At 45.6% G+C, this 27,628-nt stretch overlaps 1 protein-coding gene across 2 annotated transcripts in view; it reads left to right on the top strand.

Annotated features, from left to right (window-relative positions):
* Nucleotides 1-27,628, top strand: part of vps37c (VPS37C subunit of ESCRT-I) — a 28,678-nt gene that overhangs the window by 702 nt on the left and 348 nt on the right. For both annotated transcript variants that reach the window (XM_056280783.1, XM_056280782.1), the window contains exons 2-5: nt 4,154-4,263; nt 17,650-17,821; nt 21,260-21,342; nt 21,478-27,628. The exon at nt 21,478-27,628 is cut by the window's right edge and continues 348 nt beyond it. In XM_056280783.1, the coding sequence (XP_056136758.1) occupies nt 4,171-4,263; nt 17,650-17,821; nt 21,260-21,342; nt 21,478-22,149 (1,020 nt within the window). In that variant the 5' untranslated portion in view covers nt 4,154-4,170 and the 3' untranslated portion in view covers nt 22,150-27,628. The remainder of the gene's footprint in view (nt 1-4,153; nt 4,264-17,649; nt 17,822-21,259; nt 21,343-21,477) is intronic.

Below are 27,628 nucleotides of genomic sequence, written 5' to 3'. Positions count from 1 at the left end.
CCAGCGGCACGTGGTTTACCCGTGCCTGGTCCGTTGTCTGACAGGTAGGGGTGGGGGGAAACCGGGTCCATAAAGTGCAGGTCCTAACCGTGTGAGTGGGCCTGGGGTCTCTTAACCATCCGTGTGTCCTCCCTGACCCGGCAGATTTCGGTCACCGCTGTGTCTGAAACCACGCCCTCTTTTTCTTCACACCAGAATCTGAATGCTTTATTCGCAGTTGGGTACCAAAAGTGCGCCAAATTCACTCTCCTCCATTGGAGGTGATGGAGTGTCTGAATTCTAACGGTTAAGTCTATTCACGAGTTAGTGCAACTGAAAATGTAATACGCGTGTACACTCTTCTAAAGATGCCCTGATACAACACCTCCCCTCTTCTTTCTGCTTATGCCTTCCTTTTAAGGTCAAATATTACATGACGGGACGAAAAGCCACAAAACGATGATTTAGTCGTGTTGAAAATCTCCATTTAACAGGCCAGTGCAAATGAGAGTATTTCATGTGTAGGCAACGTTGAAGGAGGGAATGACTCCAGACACAGCTGAATTTCTCCTACTTAGCTGAAGAGTCCTAGTGGTTAGAATCAGCTGGTTTAGTATATGGACGGAGCAAATCAAGTTTAGGACTTAAAACTTTTGGGACTTGGTTTATACGCCGCTATTGATAGGACAGTGGAATATAGACAGGACACACAGGGACGAAGACATGCAGCAAAGTCAAATTTGAACCTGGGATGCTGTGATCAGGCCCGAACCCACATGGTATGTGCCCAACTGGTTGAGCCACTAAGACATCACCACATTTGGTTGTTTGTCACTGACAGCAGACATAACTACTAGACAATAGGACAACAGTCCTTTTTGCCTAGTAGTGTTACCCATCCACCTCAATGATTGACATACTGCATGTATATAAATTTGAACCTGGGATGCTGTGATCAGGCCCGAACCCACATGGTATGTGCCCAACTGGTTGAGCCACTAAGACATCACCACATTTGGTTGTTTGTCACTGACAGCAGACATAACTACTAGACAATAGGACAACAGTCCTTTTTGCCTAGTAGTGTTACCCATCCACCTCAATGATTGACATACTGCATATATATATACATATATATATATATATACATATATAGATAGATAGATATGTTGAGCACTCACAACACCATTGACGTTTTCGGAAAAAAACGCTATATATATATGAGTGATGCTTGTTGCTGGCTATTTAGTTAGTATAATCAAGTATGTTTTAATCTCCTAGAATGTAATGGTATGGTTTTGTGTCACCTCACAGCTTGCAAGTCGTGGGTTTGATTCCATTCCGTCTGCATGAAGTTCATGTGTTCGCCATGTGTTTGTGTGAGTTTTCTGTGGGTACTCTGGTTTCTTCCCACGGTTTGAAGATACACATGCTAGATGAATTGGGGTCTGTGAAATCCCAGTAGGTGTGAATGGTGTGAGTGACTGTGGGTCCTGTCATGGACTGGCCATCTGGCCACGGTGTCTACCTACCTTCCACCCAATGCAGTCCCCCACAATCCTGAACTGGATTAAGCAAATAGACACTGATGAGCCAAAGTATTATGACCATTCACTGGTGAACCAAATAACGTTGGTCATCTCCAAGCAAGGGCACATGTCAAGGTCTGGGTAGATTAGATGATAAGCAAACAGTCAGTTCTCGTAGTCAACGTGTTGGATGCAGAAGAGATGGGCAGGAGTAAAATACCTGAGCAACTTTGACGAGGGCGGCCAGACGACTGGTTCTTAGCATCTCTGAAACAGCAAGGCTTGTGAGGTGCTCCCTGTCAGCAGTGGTGAGTACCTACCGACAGTGGTCCAAGGAGGGACAAACCACAAACTGGTCACAGGGTGTTGTGCGCCCAAGGGTCATCGATGCGCGAGGGCAACTGCACAGCCCCATACGCAGCAGGGTGCGATGCACTGTGAGTTGTGACACATTCCTCCCATCTGATCCAAAGCGACAGAAGGTCTACTGTGGCACAAGCTACAGAAAATTTTGATGATAGTTACCAGAGGAATGTGTCACAACTCACAGTGCATTGCACCCTGCTGCGTATGGGGCTGTGTAGCCACAGACTGGTCAGAGTGCCCATGATGACCCCTGTCCAGTCGAAAGCGCCTACAATGGGCACACGAGCATTTGAATGTGACCTTGGAGCAATGGGAAAAGGTCCCCTGGTCCGATGAGTCCCATTTTCTTTTAGATCATGTTGATGGTCGTGTATGTGTGCGCCATTTACCTGGAGAAGTGATGGCAGCGGGATGCACTGTGGGAAGACGACAAGCTGGTGGAGGCAGTGTGATGCTCTGGGCAATGTTCTGCTGGCAAACCCTGGGTCCAGCCACTCATGTGGACGTCAGTTTGACTCGTGCCATGTACCTAAACGTCATTGCAGACCAGGTACACCCCTTCGTGGCAATGGTATTCCCTGATGGCAGTAGCCTCTTTCAGCAGGATTATGTGCCCTACCACACTGCACTAGGGATGCACTGATCTGATTTTTTCAGTCCCGATACCTGGGCTTTGGGTATTGGCTGATACCGAGTACCAATCCGATCATCCTTTTATGTGTAAGGCAACATCAGACTCGACTTAATCATTGCTTTCCTAACTTTGTAAAACAAAATGTAACAAATAAATACATAGATATGAATTTGCTTAATTGATATTTATTAAAATAATAAATAACCTTGCACCAGCAACTTGGTAATTAAAATCTTCAAAATTAACAGGAATTACAAGTCAGGTGGAAACCATTTAATGCAGCAGCAAATTGGTCAGGAATTAAAATTCCTGTATATAACAATACGACTATATCAATTGAGAACAAAATGTAAACATTACATCACAATTACATCACAAACTAGTGCAAACAACCTTGATAAATTAAATCACTGTTCACACAGGTAGAGCGGTTTCAGAATAATATTTCCATGATAGCAGGCAGCAAACTGTTCAGTGATTCCAAGTAGTCAATCAGGCGGCAGAAGCCCTTGTTTTCAATGACTGTCAAGGGTTGCTCATCCAGAACAAGAATTTGAGAACCTTTTTCTGTTATTTTTGTCACGTTCACACTTTCACTGGGAAGTTTCTCGTGTCTTTGCAATCCGACAAAGTTAACTGCTTCTTTGAACGGCCCCCTTTTTTTGTTTGGTTGAACTCGTCATGTTCTTTGACATGATGCTTGTGGAAGTGCTTGGTTAAGCTGGTTGTGTTATATTTTGCAGGGCTACCGCCAGCCCTCAAAACATTGGCTTTGCAGATATTGCAAGTAGCTGTAGAACTTGTTGGCGTAGCAAGTGTGAAGTACCTCCAAACAGCAGACACTTTGTTGTTAGCGCCCTCCATGCTCTGTTAGCTCTCCTTTGAGCAAAATGGCTCTGATGCTGCTGACACATGATGTAGTACGCACACATAGACATAAACATAGAATAACATTGAATTGAATAGATGGGCCCCATTCGTCACCGATACCCGATCCAGCTGTCTGAGTCAGTATCAGACCGATATCAGTATCGGATCAGTGCATCCCTACATTTCACTCATTGTTCAGGAATGGCTTGAGGGACATCATGAAGTGTTCAAAGTGTTGCCCTGGCCTCCAAATTCTCCAGATTTCAATCCGATTGAGCATCTGTAGGATGTGCTGGACCGACAAGTCCAATCCATGGCGGCTCCGCCTAACAACGTACAGGACTTGAATGATCTGCTGCTAATGTTTTGGTGCCAGATACCACCACAGGGCACCTTCAGGGGTCTTGTAGAGTCCATGCCTTGGCAGGTTGGTGCTGTTTTGGCAGCACACAGAGGACCAACAGCATATTAGGCAGGTGATCATAATGTTTTGACTCATCAGTATACAGTAGATGAAGGATGAATGGGTGGATGGATGGTTCTCGTAAATGTTCCATATGGGTTTTTAGAGCAACAGCCTACATATGTAATTATTAGGTGGAACTGTAAGGTTTTAGTGACTACTTTCTTGTTAGGCATGATGATTATGATAATTTTATAACTATAAATATCAACTCAAGTCTATGAGACGTTCGAATAAAGAAGCTACCTTTGCCTCAGTATTGTTTTAACTTCCATTTCCTGTTTTTCTTTTTTTTATATATCTATTGGATAGCCATTCTGGCAAATCAAATGGAGAAGCTCCAGGATCTGAGCCAATCAGAGCTACAGGAGCTGCTGGACAATGCGGAGAGGGTGGAGTCCATGGCTCTGGAATCTGATGAGGTAAAAAAAATCATGATGGCGTTTTCACTTTATCCCTACGATATGCAAATGAGAAAATGCAGAAAATGGTCAGTTTTAACAGTGTTCCCTGGAGGCTGTGGTGCTAATGTCTTCTGTAGGATAAGTTTTGTGTAATGTCTAAGATTTTATGTTTGTGTTGTCTTTATTATAATGGATTTGGAAACCTCTCTGTGTAGCATCTGCATGAACCCATCCAAAATGTCATCTGCTGTGAGAGTAGCTAGCGGATTGAGAAAAGAACCTGTAACAGGAAAGGTGCTGGTTTTAGTAGCTGAAGTGAATGGAAAAATCTGTGAGGGCAGTAAACGAGTAATGCTCCCCTCTCACTCACCAACTACCTCTGAAGCACCCATAAGCAACCCTTAACTGTTCCAGTAAAGCTAATTAGCCTATTCTGTGCTCTGTTTTGCTACTGCTATGTTAAATATGTTAAATATGTTTAGCATGCTGCCATGCTGCATTGTGTCTACATTTAACCCTACCTTTTCCTTTAGTTTCTTCTCAAGGCCATTACTGACAGTAATTATGGTTTCGTCAGTCAACTTGCCCTGCAGGAACATTCACCACACTCGAGAATCCCTAACAGGTCTAATATTCTGGATTTGCTGCATAGCAATAGAAGCATTCTTTACCCGGTTTCCTTATCGCATAAGGTGTGAAGGATTGCCTATGGTTTGTAGCCTAAAACAAGTGTAGAAGTTTAACCTCACCACTGAAAACTGTAGTCTCATGATAAAAATAAGGAAAAGGATTTGGCCCAAGATTGTGTGGGTATGAAATGTAGATCTTGAGTTTATAAAGAGTTTAGATTGTGAATATTATTTTAATGCTATAAAATCACTTGCAAGTGTTGTGAAGAACATTTCATGGGTCAGTGTTTCTGCCAGGATTATTTCTTAGTGGGATGGAGGTGCCTCTGAAAAAGGATTATGTCACACTAAAACCAACACTTAAGTGCCATTTACAGTTGTTGGGTGCCCCATCCTGAAACTGAAGAAGCCGATGCTTGATTTGTTTGTAGTAGGGCAGCTCTTGGAGGTTTGCATGCCCTTATGTAGTATGAAACGCCATTATGAACCATTATAAAATTACCATTATAAAATACCAGTATGTTGAGCAGCACCAACTTATTGCAGAGAAAAACATCCAGTTGCATAATGCCGAGCAAAGTCTATAACCTAATTATAGATTGTTTTTTTGCTGACTAGCTAATGAATCTTGGCTCTTTAGAGAATGATTCAACAGCTGGTTTTAATGCATTTTGACATTTGAGTGAAGCTGCATCGCAATCAAGTTTGGTGAACATATAACGCAAAAACAATATTTGAGCCAGTCCAAGAAAGCAGTATGGTTGTCACTCGAGTGTAGCAACATTTCTGAACTGGTTTACCTAACCTGGGTGTTTTGTTTTTATTTTTTATTTTTGGTTTAGTTTTATTTTTCAAAGACTGACCCTTAAAGTGGAATTAAGCGATATTTTTGATATTAACAGTGAATGAAATGGCTCCCTGTAATGTGAGAAGACTGCTAGTACTGCCCATTGTATAGGGAATGTAAATCGCCGTCAACAGGCTATCTTCACCCTAGATGGCGTTCTCAACTTCTGAGGCACGAGCATAGATTTATAGCGAGGGGAGAGGCACCACCTTCAGGCTGAATAATGTCAACAATGAGCTGAAAGTGAAGACAAAGCCCGTCTCTAGTGAAGGAAAACTGTAGGCAGTACAAAGCAATCAAGTACAAGCAAGTTATATATATGTAATGTGTGTTGCTTGACGTAGGTTTCATCCATGTAGATGCATTAGAGAAGTTAAATATTCTATGTGTAGAGGCGGATGTATTCTATATTGCTTTCCTGAAGTGTAATATGAGTAGTAAATATCAGCCCAGGTTGCTAAATGTTAGGGACTTAAATTAAACGGTGATATACTCGTAAATTTAAAAAAACGTGGGTAACCTTGGTTTTGTTGCCTTTGCCCTCCACTGCACCTCTGGAAGTAAACCACTCTGGCAGATCGCCACCATGTGCTGTGCACCCACTGCCTTGCTGTGGAATTTGCTGGTTTGCTTGGTTTGATTTGTGTTTGTTATTCCAGTGGACGAACAGTAGAGGTCAGAATTCAATACGTTGCGTCTTTAAGGGTAAGATGAGGAGGATTTGTTGGTTGAGGTTTTTAAACGCAACATTCAAAGTTGGCCCCTCCTCAGCGACACGAACACGCCCCCTGACTGCAGTCGCCAGAACACATCCCAGTGTACAGGCTCTGCACTCCCATCCTCTCCATCAGGGCTCGCCAGCGGGTGGAAGCCAGTCCCAGATTCACTCTCGTTTTGGAACCAGCTTTGTCCTCTTCACGTCTCGCCTCACGAAATTGGCGTCTTTTTTCGGCGCTGTGTCCACCATTGTCGTAGCCTCCTCTGGGATGCGTGCTTACGATCTCGATCTGGTACCTGGTCGCCATGCTTTTTTAGAGTCCCGCTGCCCAAAGGTTAATGCCCAGAAACGTCCCGTACACAGCCGAATAAGAAAGGACAGGGTCTCTGCGGATACAGACACCGCCACACCCGTCTAGTGGGTCACAAGTGATGGTTGAGAGGGGTTATTTCCTTATGAGTCTATACATCGATTTTCTTCTCCCCCCCCCCCCCCAATTTTATTTGGCCACTTATCCCACTCTTCCGAGCTGTCCCGGTCACTGCTCCACCCCCTCTGCTGAGCCAGGGAGGGCTGCAGAGTACCACATGTCTCCCCCAATACGTGTGGTGTCGCCAGCCGCTTCTTCTCACCTGACCGTGAGGAGTTTCGCCAGGGGGACATAGCGCGTGGGAGGATTACGCTATTCCCCCCAGTTCCCCCTCCCCCTTGAACAGGTGCCCTGACTGACCAGAGGAGGTGCTAGTGCAGCGACCAGGACACATACCCACATCCGGCTTCCCACTTGCAGACACGGCCAATTGTGTCTGTAGGGGCGCCCGACCAAGTCGGAGGTAACACGGGGATTCAAATCGGCGATCCCCGTGTTGGTAGGCAACGGAATAGACCGCTACGCCAACCGGACGCCCCCCGAGTCTGTACATTGATTTTGAGGAATATCCTACTCGTTCTGCCTTTAAAGGATAGGTTCATCATGTGGAATCGTACAGACCAAAACGTCACGAGTTGCTTCCGTACTGAGAGACTTACCACTGTGTTGAATCGCTGAATGTTCTGACTGCGCTTTAACATGGCCCAGTGGAGCATTCATTCACGTCTTCCAAAACTATCATACCTCCTTTTCAAAGAGTCATACTAATCTTCATTTATTTTATATTTATTCAGAATGTTTTAAATGGAAAGCAAAATCCAGATTCATTTGAAGCAACGTACTTCCAAACCATCTGTAAACTTCCACAGTTTGGAGAGCAGGACGTTTAGTGGCTCCTCCGTCACATAGAAGAGCAAAAAAAAAGTCCAGGAATGGCACAGACGGAGCAAGAGAAATGACTTGGTGCGAGTGTAAAATGAAGTAATTTAAACTTGAAAGAAAGCCCCGGTTGTATCTGGGTTTTTCCCCCCAGTGTGGAACATATTAGTAAGGCCGTCCTGTTAGCCTCCTGTTTTAAAAAAGCAGATAATTCATGATTGTGCCAGTGGGCTGGGTCGACGCCTAGCAACAAGATTCAGCAAAGTGGAAAGTTCCTCAGTGCTTAAGCAGACAGTCAAGTTTTTGTCTGTCCAGTTCTAAATGATGTCTGACGCTGTTTTACAACGTCCAGCTTCAACATGAGGCAACCTTCAAGTTTGACGATTCTTGGAGGAGCTTTAAACTCCTCCGAGAATCGTCACCTTAATGTGGTGAAGGGGTTTGTGTGTCCCGGTGATCCTGGGAGCTGTGTTGCCGGGGGCAATAGCCCCTGGTAGGGTCTCCCAAGGCAAATTGGTCCCAGGGGAGGGACCAGACTAAGAGCGATTCCCAAAAAACCCAGTGAATTTACACCAGCAGAGTTACAGCGCCTCGCCCGGAAAAGGGAAACCGGGGCCCCCTCCCGGAGCCAGACCTGGGAGGGGAGCTCGCCGGCGAGCGTCTGGTGGCCGGGCCTTGGCCCATGGGGCCCGGTTGGGCCCAGCCCGAAAAAACAACATGGAGCCACCACCCCGTGGACCCACCACATGCGGGGATGAGCATTGGGGTAGGGTGCAATGCAGGCCGGGCGGCAGGCAAAGGCGGGAACCGGGGTGTGCCGACCTCCGGCATCGCAGATTGGTCCTTGGGACATGGAGTGTCACCTCTATGGCAGGGAAGTTTGAGATCCATTAGCAATTTAAAAAAAAATTTTTTTTAACCATGAACATGGCAAGTCAAGGTAGTAGTGAATTCAGGGGGCAGCCGGGAACCACCAAAGCCGGGACGTGAACCCGGGTCTCCCACTACACGGGCGACTACGCTAACCAGTCAACTAAAGGGTCCGACCCATTAGCCAAGGGCTAGCGAGTCTCATCTTATGTGGTCGTTACGCTAATTTCCCTCCTTCGGGAAATGTGTCCCCGCGCTTCAGCATATCAGCTCCCTCACTCCTCTGGGCGCACGTGCCTCCGATGGTCTCACGGTCTGACCGTCCCACTTCTGATCCCCAATGTAGTGGATTCAGGGGGCAGCCGGAATGCAAACCCGGGTCTCCTGCACCACGGGCGACTACGTTAATCAGTCAACTAAAGGGTACGACCCGTTAGCCAACCGGCTAGCGAGTCTACTCATTCATGGTTGTTACACTACCCCCCTCCTTTGGGAAGCGTGTCCCCGTGCTTCAGCATATCAGCTCCCTCACGTCTCTAGGCACAAATGCTTCCGATGGCCTCACGGTTTCACCATCCCACTTCTGACACCGATGTAGTGAATTCAGGAGGCAGCTGAGAACCGCTGCAGCCGGGGCGCTAACCCAGGTCTCCTGCACCACGGGCTACTACGTTAACCAGTCGACTAAAGGGTCTGACCCGTTAGCCAACCGGCTAACGAGTCTACTCATTCATGGTCATTACACTATTATACACCAACAAGGGTGAACCATATGTTCCTTCAAATTGTGTTGGGCAGAAACAAAATCCTGACTTTTTTTCTGGTGACTATCTGAACTGCGCTAAAGGAAGTAGTTACGTGAAAAATAATGAAAGGGCATAGCTCAGCTGTACCACTATCCTCCTCCGAACCAGTGACAGCATCCCAGTCATCATCAGTCCATCGGTTATGAGTTGAGATTAAACCAGATTAGCTGTAGAGAGTAATGATGGATACACAGTCCTGTCTTGCAGCGCTTACCCAGAATCTAGACCCTGGCATCCCAGGACCATGTTATTCAACTTAATATTCATCTACATATTATTCATTTTATTTGTGTGTGGCTGCAACTGTATTCTGTATGTGTTCAAGAGTAAGCAAGCGCTCATTTTTACCCACTGACATGTAAAAAAGGATATAAAGGGGTGTGGATGTAGAGGACGGTGGTGTCCCCTGTGTAAACGGACTGCAGAAAAACATGTTGTGAACATCAGCAATTCCTTTTAATATCTTTATTCGCTGTAGAAATTAACAACTTCTTACTTAAGTGTCAGCCGACACTCATGCCAAAACACCAGCAAGAGAACCTGCACATTTGTGTGTGTGTGTGTGTGTGCGTCAGTTTAGACACATGTAACTTCCAAAATGTACGCTAGGAAAAATGGATGGTGTTGTCTTTTGCCTGTATTTTTCCTTTTTTTTATTTTGGTAGTGCCGGTTTTATTATTATTATTATTATGGGCTCTATTATTATTATATTATTATGGGCTCGAACCCTGGGGTTGTCCAACCTTGGGGGTCGTCCCGGGTCGTCCTCTGCGTGGAGTTTGCATGGTCTCCCCATGTCTGTGTCGGTTTCCTCCGGGTGCTCCGGTTTCCTCCCACAGTCCAAAGACATGTAGGTCAGGTGAATCGGCCATACTACATTGTCCCTAGGTGCGAGTGTCTCGGCCCTGTGATGGACTTGCGGCCTGTCCAGGGTGTCTCCCATTCTGCCGCCCAGTGACTGCTGGGATAGGCTCCAGCATCCCCGCAACCCCAATTGGGATAAGCGGCTTGGATAATGGATGGATTATTATTATTAATTTTCCTTTATTAATCCCCTTGGGGAAATTCAGTTACTGCAAATGAACCCATCCTAGCTGATCTGTGTAGCTAGGAGCAGTGGGCTGCCGCCTTCATGCTGCACCCAGGGACCGACGGCAGTTCTTTTCCCAATGCCTTGCTCAGGGGCACAGACAGGAGTATTAACCCTAACATGCATGTTTCTTTTGATGGTGGGGGAAACTGGAGCACCCGGAGAAAGCCCACCGCGGACACGAGGAGAACATGCAAACTCCACACAGAGGACGACCTGGGATGACCCCGCTCCCCCCAAGGTTGGACAGCCCCGGGGTTCGAACCCAGGACCTTCTTGCTGTGAGGCGACAGCGCTAACCACTGGGCCACCGTGCCGCCCATTGGTTTTGGGTTTTGGTTTAAGTTAGGTGAGGAAAACTTGCAGGAAAGTGAAGAAGATGGAAAGAACGAGAGAGAGAAAGGGGGTTTGTGTTCTAGATGGTCTTCTCTGTGAGTTTTTTGTTTGCCGTGTGGCTAGTCGGCTTTGAGGGCGGAGCCAGAGAGCAGGAAGTGCAGCAGCAGTGTTACTGAGGCTGCAACTAACAATTTTCATAATCAATCTTTCGATAATTTTATTGTTTAATCTTTGTTCATCCATCCATCCATTATCCGAACCACTTATCCTGCTACTGATAAATGACCCTCTTAAGTTTCCAGAGTCCAAAGTGATGTCCTAAGACTGTTCTCTGACCAGCAGCCAAAAAACCCCCAAATATTAATTTCATAATGATATAAATTAGAGGAAGGCAAGCAAATCTTAGCATTTATGAAGCTGCAATCAACAAATGTGTAGTATTTTTACTGAAAAATACCAAATGATTAATTGACTTCTGAAATTGTAGTCGATTAATTTTCTGTTGATCAACTAATCGATCCGTCAACTAATCATTTCAACTTTTAACTGTTGCACACCAAAAGAAGTTCGCAAGAAGAAGAAGAGCAAATATCTTTATGATAGGATCCAGTAGAAACTTAATCTGCTCAGGATTCAGCAGAAATATAATCTGCTCTGGGCAGCACGGTGGCGCAGTGGTTAGCGCGGTTGCTTCACAGCAAGAAGGTCCTGGGTTCGAGCCCCGGGGTGGTCCAACCTTGTCCCGGGTCGTCCTCTGTGTGGAGTTTGCATGTTCTCCCCATGTCTGCATGGGTTTCCTGCGGGTTCTCCGGTTTCCTCCCACAGTCCAAAGACATGTAGGTCAGGTGGATCAGCCGTACTAAATTGTCCCTAGGTGTGTGTCGGCCCTTTGATGGACTTGCGGCCTGTCCAGGATGTCTGTCCGCCTGCCGCCCAATGACTGTTGGGATAGGCTCCAGCATCCCTGCAACCCTGAGAGCTGGATAAGCGGTTTGGATAATGGATGGATGGATGGATAATCTGCTCAATATCGAGTCACATACCCCTACATGTTTTGTCTCTATTGATTCCAGAATCTGACAGGGATGCTAGCCTGTCTCCTTTTCCATCTATCCACACACCTACGTAGCTGTTCCTTCATCCCTCCTTTTCACTCCTCAACTTATTTCTGTCCTATGGTTTCTCTCTCTTTTCTTCACTCCTATTGTTCTCCTTACGTAGGAGGATTAACAGGCTAACGGAGCACAACTTGGACAAGAATCCCACTTTCCGCTCCAGTTCTATGCATCCAGCTGCATTCATCCCTCCTTTCTGAAGTTGCTTTCAGTTTCCGAGCCTTCAGCGGGACAACAGAAATAGCACCGGTCTTCTCTCCCCCTCCTCTTTTTTCTTCTGTCAGGGATTTAATTTTTTTTTTCCTGTTTCGTGAATTTCATCTGTTCATTTCCAAATAAAAGTACTGTCATACTGCTCCCATCTGTGTATTTAGCACCAGACTGTCCCTGACCAGAGCCTGCATTTCTGCCATCTATTCATCTGTTCATCTCTTCCCTATCATCCATCATAACCTCTCTCTCTCTCTCTCTCTCTCTCTCTCTCTCTCTCTCTCTCTCTCTCTCTCTCTCTCTCTCTCGCTCTCTCTGAGTGACTGCTGGGAATGGAAGACGGTGAGAGCGAGTGCGTGTTTCAGCGTGGGTGCATCTTTCGTTGTTCATCTTTGGTTTGGTATTTTGACAGATTTATCATCGTAGTGTTGTTCTGATCCCGGAGCGTTTCAGACCGGCCCGGCTGTGAGTCATGCAGACTCATGGCATCGGAGGCGTGCGGCTGGAGGAGCTCACACACCGATGTGGAGTTAAACTCCGTCTGACTGTCAGTTGCTTTGTGGAAGACTGCATTTTAGGGATCGGTGGAATTGTTGGTTATGACAGTGTAAAGTCCATGTCTAGGATGAATACTGGAGTCGTTATTTTTCTGGATAGTGTTGATAAAGTCATCGTGGTGTTGTCATCCAAGACACCTTTGTTCAGGTGGTGCTGCTGGTTAACCCGGCCAGAAAGAGCATTTTGTCCAAAGTCCCTCAGTTCATTAGAAGTGAAATGTTGCACTGGTGAGACACTGACAATTAATATCCCCTATAAAACGGATTCCTCTTGGCTTTAAATCTCCACATTTAAAACGTGTTGTTTCCTTCAGGAGGCAACACTGAGGAGCAACAACACGAGGCGCAACAACACTGAGGAGCTAAATTTGATGTTGGAGTTCAGAGTAGATGGTTTTGACTTAGGGCTGGGCGATATGACCTAAAATTCATATCGCGGTATAAATTGAATCCCCTCACGGTAACGGTATATATCGCGATATAAACTTAAGTGTAAAAATTATAGTGGAAGTGTTTCTGAATGGGTTATATAGTCCCTTAGCAAAGCTAAATTGATAAAAAACAACAACAAAAAAACAAAAACAGATATAATGTAATTTTGAGAACATTTATTGTGCAGATCTCAAAACTCAAAATTAAAACTCAGCACTCTATGGTGCAAAATAGTGCAAACGAACACAAATAACATTGCTGATATTTTAAATAAAAACAGTACAACAGGCTGTTTTCTATAATGCAAAATAGTGAAAATGTTGTCAACAACAATTGCTCACTTCTTCAAGAACACAAAAATAAAGTGGATATCGTAAACAGTACTTCAAGTAAAAGAGGTTTTCTATAATGCAAATTGCAAAAACAGTGAAAAGGTCGCCAACAATAATTTCTCACTTCAAGAACACAATAATAAACTAGATATTGTAAACAGTACTTCCAAGTACAACAGGTTGTTTTCTGTAATGCAAAATACTGCAAAAGTTACCAAACACTAATTTTTCTACATCTTAAAGGACACAAAAATAAAATAATACTCTTAAGTAACACTACTTCAAGTACAACAGGCTTTTCTTCTATAGTGCAAAAGTGTTACTCAACACCAAATTCCTCAAGTTGCAGATATTTTTTAAGAAAGAAATACTTAAAGTACACTTAGCATTTTTTCAGTTAAGAAAAAAACCCAGCATATTTCAAATTAAAATCAAGCTGCAAACACAAATTCTAAACTTTGGTGTTTACTCAGTTCACTTGCTTCGTGAGGCTGATATAAGGCTCCATGGTGCGACTCGACCACAAGTCCGTAGTAGTTGCGAAATACTTTAATTCACGGAGGTCTTTTTCAACTTCCTCTCGGAGCTGGCCGTACAGTTTGGACATTTCTGTCTCATTAATAAAGTACTTGCGGGTTTGGAAAGGGACCATGTCTTTGCATAAGTGTATCGTAATGGCTTTTGTAATGTCGGTCCAACGCTTACTCTTTTTATCATAGGGGGTACTCTTCGAAAAAGCTTGCGCAATAGAGGTTGGGTAGTAGGGCAAACTTTTTTCTTCTCTCCTGTGTTCGGAGACTGACTGGGCGTTTGAGTCGAGCGCATCCTCTGGCTCCTCATGCTCGAGGACATGTTTTGTTTTTAGATGGTAGAACAAATTGCTCGTGTTACCTTTGTTTGCAGGCACTGTCACTCGACACATCTTGCAAATGACATTTTTCTGCTCACTATCCCACTTCTTAAATCCGAACCAAGTCCAAATCACTGACGTAGCACCGGTTTTTTTAACCAGCTCCTCCTGCTCCGTGGTGTCTGTGCTTGGAGCCATTGTCACACTGAGGCAGATACGATGACGTCATCGACAAGCGTTATGGCGATTGGTCGGTAGAGTCCAAATCTCTACCGTAGGCCAAATTTATATCACTTATACCGTCTACCTCATATACCGCGCACCCCTATTTTGACTACACTGTTTATGTGTCTTCGGAGAAAATGAAATGTTTTGGCGTTGGAATGGAGGGTCACCTCATCCCTTCCTCTCCAGAGAAACCAACGACTGAGTCAAACGAGGGTGAGGCTGCAGCACAGGGCGCTGAGCAAACTCGGACTGCAGCACCGAGCTCAAAGCAGGAAAATACACAGCAGGAAAAAAAAAACAGAGTGAATCTGAGTTTCAGGCTGCTGGTTCAGGTGCTGCTGATCCGGATTCTGCTAATCTGGGGGCTGCTGGTTCAGATGCTGCTGATCTGGGTTCTGCTGGTCCGGGGGCTGCTGGTTCAGTTGCTGATGCTAATCTGGGGGCATCTGGTTCAGTTGCTGATGATCCGGGTTCTGCTAGTCCAGGTGCTGATGATCCGGGTCCTACACATATACGTAGATGCTGTCGTAGAGGTTATTGAAAAGTGTCAGACTGATGATATTAACTGTGCCGTAATGGACACACAGACTGAAAACAAAGGAAGCAGAATGCTTTCTGGAGGAGGAAAGTGAGATCTCGGTAGAGGGACTCTTCTAAATGACAAGGATAAGGAGAGGAAACCTGGTGATGTGTGTCAGTCTTCTAGTAAAGCAATAAAAATGTCTCGTCAGAGTAGGGAGTCTGCAGTCGGATGAAAGTGAAGGTGATGAGGAGAGCGATGGGGAGTCTCTAGCTTCCTCACAGACATGGGCTCACAAACAGAATGGAGACTCTTTAGTGAGTATTAAGTAGTTCCTGCAGGACACTAAGGGAGCCACAGAGGTTAAAGTTGAGAAAGCGTTCCCCGATTTACAACTCTTCTTTGATTCAGTCAAGACCTTTCTGAGAAGTCCTGGTGGTTTAGGGGAGAAAGCTTTCACCGAACAAGAGACTTATTGTCTAAAAGAACTAGTTCAAAAGGTCAAAAAACAAGAGGATGATGAATAAGTTTTTCAGTTTATTCTTTCTCTGTTAATTTGTCTTTGTTTTACAGCTTTATTTCTGTATTCTGTGGGACATGAGAATAGACAGCTGAAATTTAAATGGAGCAAGGGATGATGAGAAAAGGGCCTCTCCTTTCAAGTTGTGTGCTCTTAAAACGTTAGATGTGTTTTTTGTACAAGAGACACACAGTACTGCTGATAATGAGGCTGACTGGAGGACAGAATGGACTGGTGAAACCTCAAGTCAAAACCAGTAACAGTTGTGGGGTTGGAATTCTTTTTTCCAGGAATTTTATTCCTCCGTCTGTTCAGTCTGAAGAGGTCATTAAAGGCCATCTGTTAAAAGTAAGAGCAGTGTATGAAAATGTAAAAATTGTGTTTATTAATATTTATGCCCCAATTGTGGGAGTGGAGAGGTTAGTCTTTGTAAATGCCCCCACCCCCTTTTCTCCCCAGTTGTATCCGGCCAATTACCTCACTGACTCTTGTTAACTTCTTCTAGGACAGACTTCACTAGGTGCCTCAGAATGTGCTGTATCTGCTGAGGGTTGAAGGAGGACAGGGCCTGATCCACCTGAGCAGCAGGGGGGCTACCTCCCGTTTCCATTTCCTACAAAGGTTTCTGTGCAGTCCTACAGATTTAGTGTGGGGGTTGCTGGCTTTCACCATTTTGAGTCAGCTAGGTGGCCTGGGACTGAACAGATCTTTGGTTTTGATGACTTAAAGCAGCTTAACGTCAAGGAACTACCTGAATTGTGTCGTGGACTGTTCAAGGTGTGGAACAGACAACACAGCTCAGTGTTCTGGCTGCTCCAGAAACCAGTCATACAGGGTACCCGTTTCAGTGCAAGTCTGTCAAGTGGGGCCCACTCTGCTCAGGTGGTTCTGTGTCTAATGTGGTGACTCTGGGACATGTAGTTCAGCTTGCAGGTCCAAACGTGGACAGCGCAGCTCCTCTTGCCTCCCGCTTAGAGCTGAGATCAACTCGTGTCCTCACTCTGCTGCTTAACAAACGGAGGGAAGCTCTCGCAGGTAGTGAGCGAACACTGTTGATCCAGTATTATAATGGCTCTGTTACACCTGAGGAAACTGATGTTTCCCCAGATTTTGAGGACTGTACAGGACCTTTTTTAGAAAGTGTGAATTCCTCTAAGTTTTCTTTCATTAAAGATCCAAATGGAAGGTCAATGTATTGCACAGGGACAAATTGAATGGTAAACCTGACACCCTGTGGAGGGCTCACTTAGGTCTGGGTGACAGTGTTGGGCCTAAGTGGAGAGCGCTGTATAAACCACCATTGATCAAACGAGCTGCTGACCTGCAGTGGAGGGTTTTACATGGTATTGTGGCTGTTAATACTGTCGTCTCTGTCATTAATTCTGAAGTCAGCCATGATTGCCTGTTTTGCACTAACTGGGAAACTGTTTTTCGTTGTTTCATGGAATGTGGTCGACTGCTTCCACTTTTTACAATGCTGGAAAATGTTTTCGGGCCGTTTGGGGAAGTCTTATCTAAACCCATGGTCATTCTGGGCTACAGGTACAAATGCCAGCTTTTTAATTTCGCTCAGGTGAGGGCAAAGATGGCCGTGTACCTGAGCAGAAGAAACAGATGCTAAAAGATGTTAAAAGCTCGTTTAAAAGTAAGTTTTTATGAGGGCGCCCCGGTGGCTCACCTGGTAGAGCACATGCCACACAAGATTGAGTCCTTAGTGCAGTGGCCTGGGTTCGAATCCGGCCCGGGCTGTTTGCTGCATGTCATCCCCTCTCTCTCCCCTGCTTTTCCTGTGTCTCTCTCTACTATCACCATCCAATAAAGGCAGAAAATACCAAAAAAAAGTAGATTTTTATTAGTACAGAATGATGAAAAATCTGGAAAGTTTGCAGTGTGTAGTGTTATAAGAACGTGCTTTGCTGTGTTGTGGATTATGAGCTGATCTTTGGGAGTCTACTGAGATGATTTGGATTCTGTGAATCCTATGTTACTGAAAGTGTTGGTTTTTATCCTGTCTATTATTCTTGTTTTGTAACATTTAGAATCTTTTATGAAAGTATTGTTAAAAATCAAAATCTCTCTCTTCCTCTCTCTCAGATCCAGAACATCCAGCTCGAGAGAGAAATGGCGCTGGCCTCAAACCGCAGCCTTGCTGAGCAGAACCTGGACATGAAGCCTCAACTTGAGAGCCAGAAAGAGACGCTGGTGGAGAGGTACTCCCAACTGGAGAGTGTCAGAGATGCCTACAGACAACACTGTGCCCTGAGAGGTAGGAGGAGAGAGATGGGTGAGGGCGGTGATGGGAAGAAAGATGATTAAAAAAAGACATGTCAAGATCACTGTTTGATAGAGGACAGATCCGCTGAGGGGGATGGTGTGGCAATGGATGGAGAGAGTATTGAAGAACTGAGAGGATAGATAGCTGATGGTCCTCTCCATATGAAGAAGGGGGAGAGAGGGAGGAAGCAATAGATGAAGAAATCGGAGGAAGGATGCACTGTTTAACAGTTTAGTGGTGAGATAGTCTAGAGAACTAGATATAAGCCTACAGTCAAGATTGGGTCCTGTCCTGAATGGTTGAATGGAGGGAAGAAGGTATAGCGGTATGGAGAGATGGGTTCTGGGTTACAGACTGTTAGATGGATTTTTTTTGTTTTGTTCTGGGGGTTGGAAAAAATATATTCATATTCTGTTTAGGAGGTATATCCAATTACAGATATATTACATATGTCCTGAGAGGCAGTGGTTAAAAAAAAACACTGTTGGGATACAAACTCATTCACATTTTCGAAGTTACCATCAATATAACATACTTTGTTTTGATCGACCAAATTTAACAGTAGAACGACCAAGATGGTCATTATGGTCGTTTTGGATTTTCAAAGTTTAATAACTCTGTGGGGGGGAAAAAAAACGCCACCGCTCCCTGAATTCTCCTAAAATTGCATATATTTGCATTAAAACGAGTTTTAGATCAGTCGCACAAAAAAGAAGAAGTTATGATCAGATCTACCTAAAACGACCATGGACGGTCAACATCACCGTCTCGTAATTTACGCGTGATGGTGTGCGTCATGTCAGTATTTATGACGTGTGTTGGTGGCGTCATTTCCTTCGTGAAGTTTGTTGCTCTGTCCTAGAAACACACTAGCGTCCTCCAGTGCAGAGAAATAGTCTAAACTTGATTTTTGGTTATGGCCAACATGTCTGGTTATAGACGCACCATGACTACCACCGAGACGCTGCAGTTTTTACAGACGTTGGACAGCCGCCATTTTAAATTGTTTGAAAAATTGTATTAAAGTTTTTAAAATGTTAAGTTTGGTGTCAGTTAGTTTCATAACAGACACACTAACATATGCAATACATTAATATCTCAATTGGGTATTTATCTTGACAGAGTTTAAAAACCGTGGGCGGTCATTGTCACCACCCATGGTCGTTTTAGGTTGGAGTGAAATCCCGTTTGTTGTCATTTTGTTAGCCTTTTCTGATATCAGCCTGTCTGTCTTCATCCAAACTATTCAGATATTATGAGCTGAACATGTATTGTAGACAATGAAAAGAACTTGGCATACTTCTTTGTCTTGATTCTTTACAATCCTCATTGGTTAACCATAATAATGGTGTCAGTAAATGTCATCACATTGCCTCCTTGACAGTTCATCCAGAACAAACCAGATTTTCCTGTTATGATTCCGTCTTGCGCCCAGTATATCCTGAACACCACATGGCTTATTAGATAACATGGTTGCATAAAAGTACATCTATACTACAGAAAAACAGAAACAGACTGTATACCAATTTAAAATCAGGATGGCATATAATTTTTTTATTCGTAGGCCATGCTGGAATCCCCCCCCCCCTTGAAACATGTGGGCCTTGTTTTGTTACGCCACCTAGAGGTGTAGGTATGAGTCTGACTAAAGAGGGAGGCATTCACTTTGTTTTCTCAGCAGGCTTGTTGGAGATGAGCAGGTTCCTCACAGTTTAGACCAGCACCAGCTCGTTGCAGTAGAATTAGAAATAGATGAGTTTACTCATCTATTGCAAGCTTAGTTAATAGGGTGTAGAGTCCGACTGATTAATCGGCGTGCCGATATGAGCTAATTTCAGATAAATCGGTATCTGTGTTTATAGCGGCCGATAAATGACAATCAAAAAAGAAACGGAGAGACGGAAGATTGTTGTTGCGTAGTTTGTAACGCCGCTGTTGGCAACACACGTGTTTGGAATGCCGCAAATCACAACAGTCAGCTCACCCAAGCAGAGTCGAGTAGAGTAGACCCCGGTGAAGCCGGTTTTAGATTGGATATTCGACAGACTACTCCAGAGCCAGTGGCTTCCCATGTGGCCACTCGGAGGTGAGCTGGCGTCCTCTTGCCACCATCGCTGGGTGAAACCGAGTAAGACGAAGCCGCTGGATCCGGAGTGACTGTCTGTCAAATATCCAGCCTAAATCTGACATCGCCGCGGTGCAGAGTACCCCACAGCAGAGCTCGTCTGTGTTCATGGTAAGTTGGTAACTGTCACATGAAATACATGAAATAGTAATAAATATCCCCCATTATTGCTCCTCTTAGCCTAAATAAGCCTGACAACATTCGTGTCAGCCATGCCTGGTTTTGCTGCAGTACCGTCAGTCAAACATCAAAATTGTGTTTAACTTTGTGGTAGTTGAGCGGTGTAGGCTAAACTGTCGACTGACTTGATTGTAGGTTTATTGAGGGAACAGTTCTAGCAAGTAAACAAACAACGGTGCTATCGTTTCTCCCTCGTCATTCCTAAAACATCTCTGGCAACATAAACTGGCTGAAAGCAGCTTATCACACTGTCCATTGCTAAATCAGGTTAGCCACAGAGCTAGCTAATGCCATGCTTCTCAGTACACGACCGCTAACGTCAATGAGCGGTTAAACCTATTCTGCCCAAATGAAGCGATAGTAAATATGTCTGCGACTCGCATGTCTGTAGTTACAGACGCTGAACAAGACTCTAACATGGCGTGGTAGCCAAGCAAAGCTCCTCTTTTAAACGTGTAGTGTGAAATCCCAAAGTTGCGAGCGAGTCCTCGTTGCCGACAGTCGTGTAGTATCGGATGCAGTCAACAGCAGCGTGTACCCGAGGTGACTGTACCAGTTTCCTGCATGGTTTGAGATGGATTAGGTCTAGAGTTAGGCGCTATTTATGACAAGCAAGTTTATTTTTAAACTGCATTATGTCGCTGTCCTGGTGAGGACGCTGAAATAACTACACGACATATAGGGAGAATCTTTATGTTATGTGTTTCTGAAAAAAAGAACAATATCGGCTGATATATCATTGGATGTTTAAATTCCCAAATATCGAAATCGGTGTCGGTCTTACAAATCCTGTGTCGTTTGGGCTCTAATGAGGTGTCAAGCAGCAACCAAGTGATTTATCAGTGCAATGCAGACTTAAAACGTCGTTATGCATTATTCATAAATACCACCCCTCTGCAGGGCCATATAAGTGTCCAGCCTTTTTAATGCCTCCCTGGGCACCATTTTCAAGGCGAGCTGAAAACCCCCTCAAACGTACACGTTGTACCACTGATGCTGTTTCTTACTCTGTTGTCTTGACCATCACTGTCCCTAATACATCTAACCTTTTCTCTCTCTCTTTCTCTCTCTCTCTTTCTATCGCTTGCTCCCAATCCATCATCCTCCACCAACTCCTCCATCAGATGGGATGGTAGGCCAGGTGTCTCCAGAGGCATTGTTCTCCAGGCTACAGACAGAGGGCGCCAAAACAGAAGCGGAGTCAGATGTCAGTTTGAAAATTTGCAAAAGCACAAATCAGGAATAATTCCTGTATTATGATATGTGAGTTAACATTGGACCATTTTCTCTCGCTCGCTCTCTCTCTCTCTCTCTCCCTCCCTCCCTCTCTCCCTCTCTCTAGGCATTAGCAGATGAGTTTCTGGAGGGCTCCCTGCCTCTGGACTCCTTCCTTGAGCAGTTTCTCTCCCTGCGCTCCCTCGCTCACAAAAGACGAGTGAGAACAGAGAAACTTCAGGAGATCATCCGCCAGAGGAGTGAGAGTGGTGATCCTTCTGGCATGACGTCATCAGCATGCATCAGCCAGGACCCGGTAGCCTCTCCATCACCATGGAATCAGCCGACGACAACGACAAATCATCAGGCGCAGCAGCCGAGCTCCAAACCTTCCGCTCAGTCTGCCAACTACCAAAATGTCTCCCAACCCTCCTCCTCAGCAGCAGGGGGCTCCTCCGGCCTCCCCTACAGCCCCTACCCTGTCTCTCCTCCCAACCCTGCCCCTGCAGCTGCAGCAGCCTCAGGCCCCCCTTACCCCAGCCCCAGGCCTGGGTTTGGGCCTCCAGCTTCATCTGCCTGCCCTTACCCCATCCTGCCCTCCTTCCCTACCCCACATCCAGGCTCAGCGTTCGGTCAGTACATCCCCAGCCATCCCCAGAGTGGCCCGGCACCCTACCCCGCCTCCTACTCCTATGGTGGGTACAGCTATCCTGCTGGGCCCGGTTACTCCAGCTCCCAGTCTCCAACGGGAAGGCCCATCTACAGACCGGGATACGGCGTTCCACAGCCACACTCCTGAAAGCATTACTCCTCTGTCTGAATTCCTCTCAATCCTTTCTTCTCTTCTGCCGTCTTTTAGCCTGCTAACCCTCCTCCTGCTCCCAGTTTGATTTCAGAGGGGTCCTTTGCTTTATTTATCTCTTTGTTGCACTATTTCTCTTTCTCTCTGTCTCCATTAATCTGTAGTTACACTTCCCTCTTTTCCCGTCATCCTCTCACACGCCACCTGTCATCCTCTCCCTTTCCACCACCATCCAATGAACCACTCTAGTCTCAGGTTGTCGCGTTGTCTTTGAGAGTTAAGAACACTCATTGCCATCTTTAGCCTTTCATATATCCACACCTCCTCCTCTCTGTCTTCGTCGTTACTCCGCTGTTCCCTGTTTCCAGTCTCTTGTGTGCGTGTTTGTATAAGTGTGATGCTATTTGGCAATCAGAAAGCCCTTACAACACACAAGTGCACTCCCCTTTATGAAAGATATTCACTCTAGAAAAATATCCCTTCTACGCAGCAGCACTGTTCAGTACCTGTTCTGCTACTGGCCGGGTAGACGTCGGTAATGGACACATGCAGAGTTTCAGTCAGTCTCCTGTACCATCATGATCCTTGGATTCATTAAACCCAGTCAAAACCTTTCGAGGGGACGTCCCCTTAGAAAATTATAGCTGTTTCTAACCGTTCCTGCAAAGGTGACATCCTGAAGCGTGATGAGCAGTTTGCTCAGATGCGGCCTGGTAACTCTCAGTGTGGACAAAGTTAGATTCCTGACACCAACACAGTTTTGCAGCAGGCTAAACAAATTTAAGTAGCCGTTGCTGTACAGTATTTGGTGCTTTCTGGATCAGGGTTAAGCGACTTTGACCAAGTCACATGTCATCCTGATGCTAATGGCTCTCATCAGCCACACAGTAAAATAACTCCTGAGGCTCATTTGAACAATCATACGTCCGCAGGTTTAAAGTAGCAATGTCTCAATGATATCACCAAAAATCACACAAGAACTGTCTCCATTTGTTTTCCGGTGTGTTTCTAATGCAACTTTAAATATCTGAAGTGATGTTGGCTGCAACATCAAGGTGCACTGGCTTGCTTTTCCTCTAAGCAAATATGAAGGGACTCTAAACTCTCGCTAGTGTGGTGGATCTGAGTTGTTCCGATTCATTTACACTTTACCTCATCCGTGAAGGGTGAGGCTTGTGTAATCGCCAGGAATATATCACTTTGCATTTATTTATTTTTTTCAGAAGTTTGGACAGACTTTAGCAATAAAACCCCTAAAGTACTTGGATCTTGGACTTGGTTTAACACAGGAAGTCAAATGTAACTTGAGTCTCTTGTTTATGGATGTGGGTTCATCAAAACTTATGAACATTGCTCACAGGAAAGGCCGTGACCCACTGCTGTGTTGTCCTGATATACAGATAAAAGAGATTAGAGGAGCGACTCTACCAGTAGTCAAGAGCGGACCACCTTACCTTAAACCTGCCAAAAACAATGTCAGAAAGTATTCTGTTGGTTTCCGTGGAGTGATCTCGGTTTACCAAATACTCCTATTTAAGATTGACAGCCTAGATTGTGTTGGGTTGTGTTGAGTAGAATGAGAGGATGACCCTAAAAAGAGAGGAAGTGGAGTGTCGTAGAGTGTGGGGTGGCATGGTAGCCCAGTGGTTAGCACTGTTGCCTCACAGCAAGAAGGTCCTGGGTTCGAACCCCAGGCCGTCCCAGGTCCTTTCTGTGTGGAGTTTGCATGTTCTCCCCGTGTCTGCATGGGTTTCCTCCTCCCACCATCAAAAAGACACGCATGTTAGGGTTAATACTCCTGCCTGTGCCCCTGAGCAAGAAGAAGTGGAGTTGGTCCCCGGGCGCTGCAGCTGCTCACTGCTCCTATACAATAGGATGGGTTAAATGCAGAGAACATATTCGTTGCAAGAATACAATGACAAAATAAAGTGGCTTACTTTCTTCTAATGTCCTGACAGGAGACAGTTACGCCTGTAGGGGTCGCTGTCTGTTCAAGACCGATTTGAGTCATCACAGAACTGAGGATGATTTAGGTTCCTCTTGTTTTCTCCTTACCCAACACACCTCTGCTGCCGGTCGGTGTCTCTCCAACTTCACTTCCTGCGCTCTCCCGCCTTTCTCTCGCCCTCCCCCCACTTTTTCCGTCTCCTCACACTTTCACTTCTCTCTCTGCCCTTGGTCATTCATTCCCCCCCCCCCTCTCTTTCTCCAGATTTTGCTCGTTGAACATGAACTGATGCTCGACTGACTGTCAGATGAAAATAGTTTTTATTTCTAAACGTTCACACCTCCAGAAAGGATACATGTCACTTGTGTAGTTAAAAAGAGTCACAACATTAAAGTTGGTGGTCAGTTTACATGTCAGCTGAATCAATTCAAACATGTGAACTCACAACTTAGACAGGTCACAGCGAGCTATTCCTTCTCAGTCAGAGGATGCCGTGGCGAGGGAACGTACAGGTTTCTTTCAGACGCTATTGCACGTCGGGTGAAACGTTTTCATTTTTATTATGATACACATTTAAAGGGAGTCTGTCAAGCAAACGCACCCAGACAATATTTAATTTTGTGTCACAAATTGTACTTTTCAAGACATATTTTGTCGTTTTGCAATTCACTGATATGGAGGGATAAGTCTAAATAGTGGAGCAGGCAGGTGGTGGATAACAGTTCAGGCTGAAATCCCAGAATCGAACATGTGGAATCAAAGTGAAATATCCCATTTAAAAAAAACCTTATTGAAATTGTTTTAATTTAACATTATTTGTTTAGCTACTTCTCATTTTCTTTCCTTATGCCGTATTTAAGTTGCTCGCCACGATTTTGGCAAATTTTCACTGGATGGCGCTGAAGCTTCAAGTGGTTTATTTATGAGGGTTACCTGAAGCGTTGGGGTTGAACACCTTTTTCAGCGTGGGCAGATGTAATTAGTTCGCTGTCAAACAGCAGATGAAGCACGCTACGAGGTCGTGGCCTCTCTGAAGTCCCGCCGCTGTATGTCGTAACACTGGTTGAAATGAAATTGACTCCTTCAACACTTCCTTCAAATTGTAGCCAAGAAGTTAATTAAACGAAGCAGGTTGGACTGGGGTGACTCATCTGTAATTGCGCTAAGTAGGGAGGCTAAATGATCGTATCAAAAGCGCGACTATTTCAAAGGGAATTTTTGAATTTACCGTTCGACCCCAGACCTCTGGTTGCAGTTTCAGCTTGTTCGGTGTGATCTGAGAGAGCGAGGCGGGTGCGGTTGACTTGTGGTCCGGTGCTGGATGAGTTTTGTACGCAGACAGTTAACATACCTCAGTCCGCAGCAAAGTTCAGTTTAACATAGGGCGACGTGTCAAAGCGTTCAGTTTCACAGCAAAACTCAGATCCAGAGGTGTGGATTCCAGTCATGTGACTTGGACTCGGGTCAGACTCAAGTCCCAAATTTGATGACTCTAGACTCGACTTGACAAAACTGAAAAGGACCAAAATCTCGACTTTGACTTTAACACCGGTGACTCATGACCTGACCTTCGTGACGTGACCTGGACTTGACCTTCATGACTTGACCTGGACTTGACCTTTTGACTTGAAAGACTTGATAGCTTTTCAGAGCCCAAAGATAAAATGCTTTTAAAAGGTGTGCAGCCAATCACTCTTCATTTCTGTAATTACAGGTCCACTCTGAATAAATCCCGGCTAAATACACGTTCTTAAAAAGTACTCGTGATTTTTGTAGATGTACTATATTAACTGTCACCCAGTTGTTAACATTTTGAAACGGCATTAAATTTGATGAAGAGTGCATCATGACTCGTTCAGGACTTGGGACTTGAGTGCAGAGACTTACTTACGACTTGGAAAACATGACTCGGTCCCACCTCTGCTTTGCGACGGTCTACTTGTTTAAGAATTGTCACTTGAAAGGCACCCGTTCGATACATGTCTACCTTTTTCACTTACCCGAATCGAGCTGGAAGTGACTCTGCGGACTTAAGCGAAGCAGCTTCTGGGCTGAACGTCCCTCTGTGCCGTCTCGCTGCACGCCGGGGCCCCGCCGGCGGCCCCGTGACAACCTATGCACCGCTGTGATGCTAGACAGTCTGCCGCGTGGACTTCCCAAGGCTGTCCATGTGTGTCGGAGCTCAGATCCCTCCATGTCAGGCAACTTGGAAGCTCCCCACCTGGTTTTACTGCAGTAGTTCCCTCAAAACCTGTTGACACCAAGAAACTAGCAAACGCCTTGTCAAATTCTGAGACCCGCGGCGAGGGGCAGGCTTGGCCTCATGCATGGCTGTCGGCTGATGGGGGCAAAATGGGCTGTCAGGATCATAAGAGATCTACTGCGGGGTAAGAATGTTGACATACAGCCCCCCCCCCCATTCTCTCTCTACGTTTTCTGCTTTGTGATTGTGTTGTTGGGATGTTCACACATTCGCTTCAGAAAGGAAGCTAAACTTGGCTGATACCGGGGGGGGGGGGCACTGCATCCCTGAAAAGCCAAGCAAGCCATTTCTCCTGACAATAAAGTGCAATTAAAAAGGTACAATGCTGTCGAGAACCAGCCGCAAAACAATGCAACACCTTCCTATTAACACACAACACAACAAAACAACACAACACAAAAGCGAGAAGCTGCGCTGAACACGCTGTGTATCCAATACTTTGTTGGTTTTGTTCACTTGATTTTGTGTTTTGCCCGACGAGACAGCGGAGATGTGGTGTGCTGAGGTCGGCTGTGCCAGTGATTGTTCAATGCTGTAGGAGGGTTTCCGTGCAACGTCATCACAGAGATGCGTGCGCAGCTAGGGGGCGGAACGCAGCTCCGGCGCAGAGGTTTTAACCGAGACAGCGCTCGGATTCAGCAGAGATGACGCGCAGCCGCTGTGCAGTAAACCTGCAGAAACCGCCAGAAGGACGCGACCCCTTTGGGATGTTGAACGTCTTCGTTCAAAAGATGATGCATCTCGTCATCTTTTGAGAGCTGCCGAAGCGGGTTTTGCCCCCTGGCTGCGCGCGCACCCAGTAGTGTTTGTAAACAGGAAACCCGCCCGTACGGTGCAAGTGTGTGGACGCGTGGTGACGACGTCGCCTCTGGGTCAACCGAGGCGTCCTCGCGCTACAGGGTCATACTACTCATAGCCACTGGAGGGCGTCGAACAGGCAGCTGTGAGGTTACTGACACGAGGACTGCTGGTCAATTAATATGCACTCGCTTTAGGTATGCTCGTCACGTGTTCACAGGACTGAGCGCGCATGGAACACAGGTCATAAGGGGAACTAGGAGGGGGGGGCACTATCGTCCTCCCGTCTTTGTCCTTTCGCTTCCCTTCGCGTCGTGGGTTTGAGAGCATTACATTATCCGTCTGCGTCATCCGCCAACCCTGCGTTCACGTCCCGGACCCTGCTCGCCCAACATGCATGCACACTTTCACGTAGAGGACGGTGGACTGCAGGACGCGGGGGTCCCTGTCAATCAAGTCTACAAGAG

The sequence above is a fragment of the Lampris incognitus genome, chromosome 5 (assembly GCF_029633865.1).
Source record: "Lampris incognitus isolate fLamInc1 chromosome 5, fLamInc1.hap2, whole genome shotgun sequence".
NCBI lineage: Eukaryota > Metazoa > Chordata > Actinopteri > Lampriformes > Lampridae > Lampris > Lampris incognitus.
Note: the sequence above shows the minus strand (reverse complement) of the source record. Positions and strands in the feature narration are given on the sequence as shown.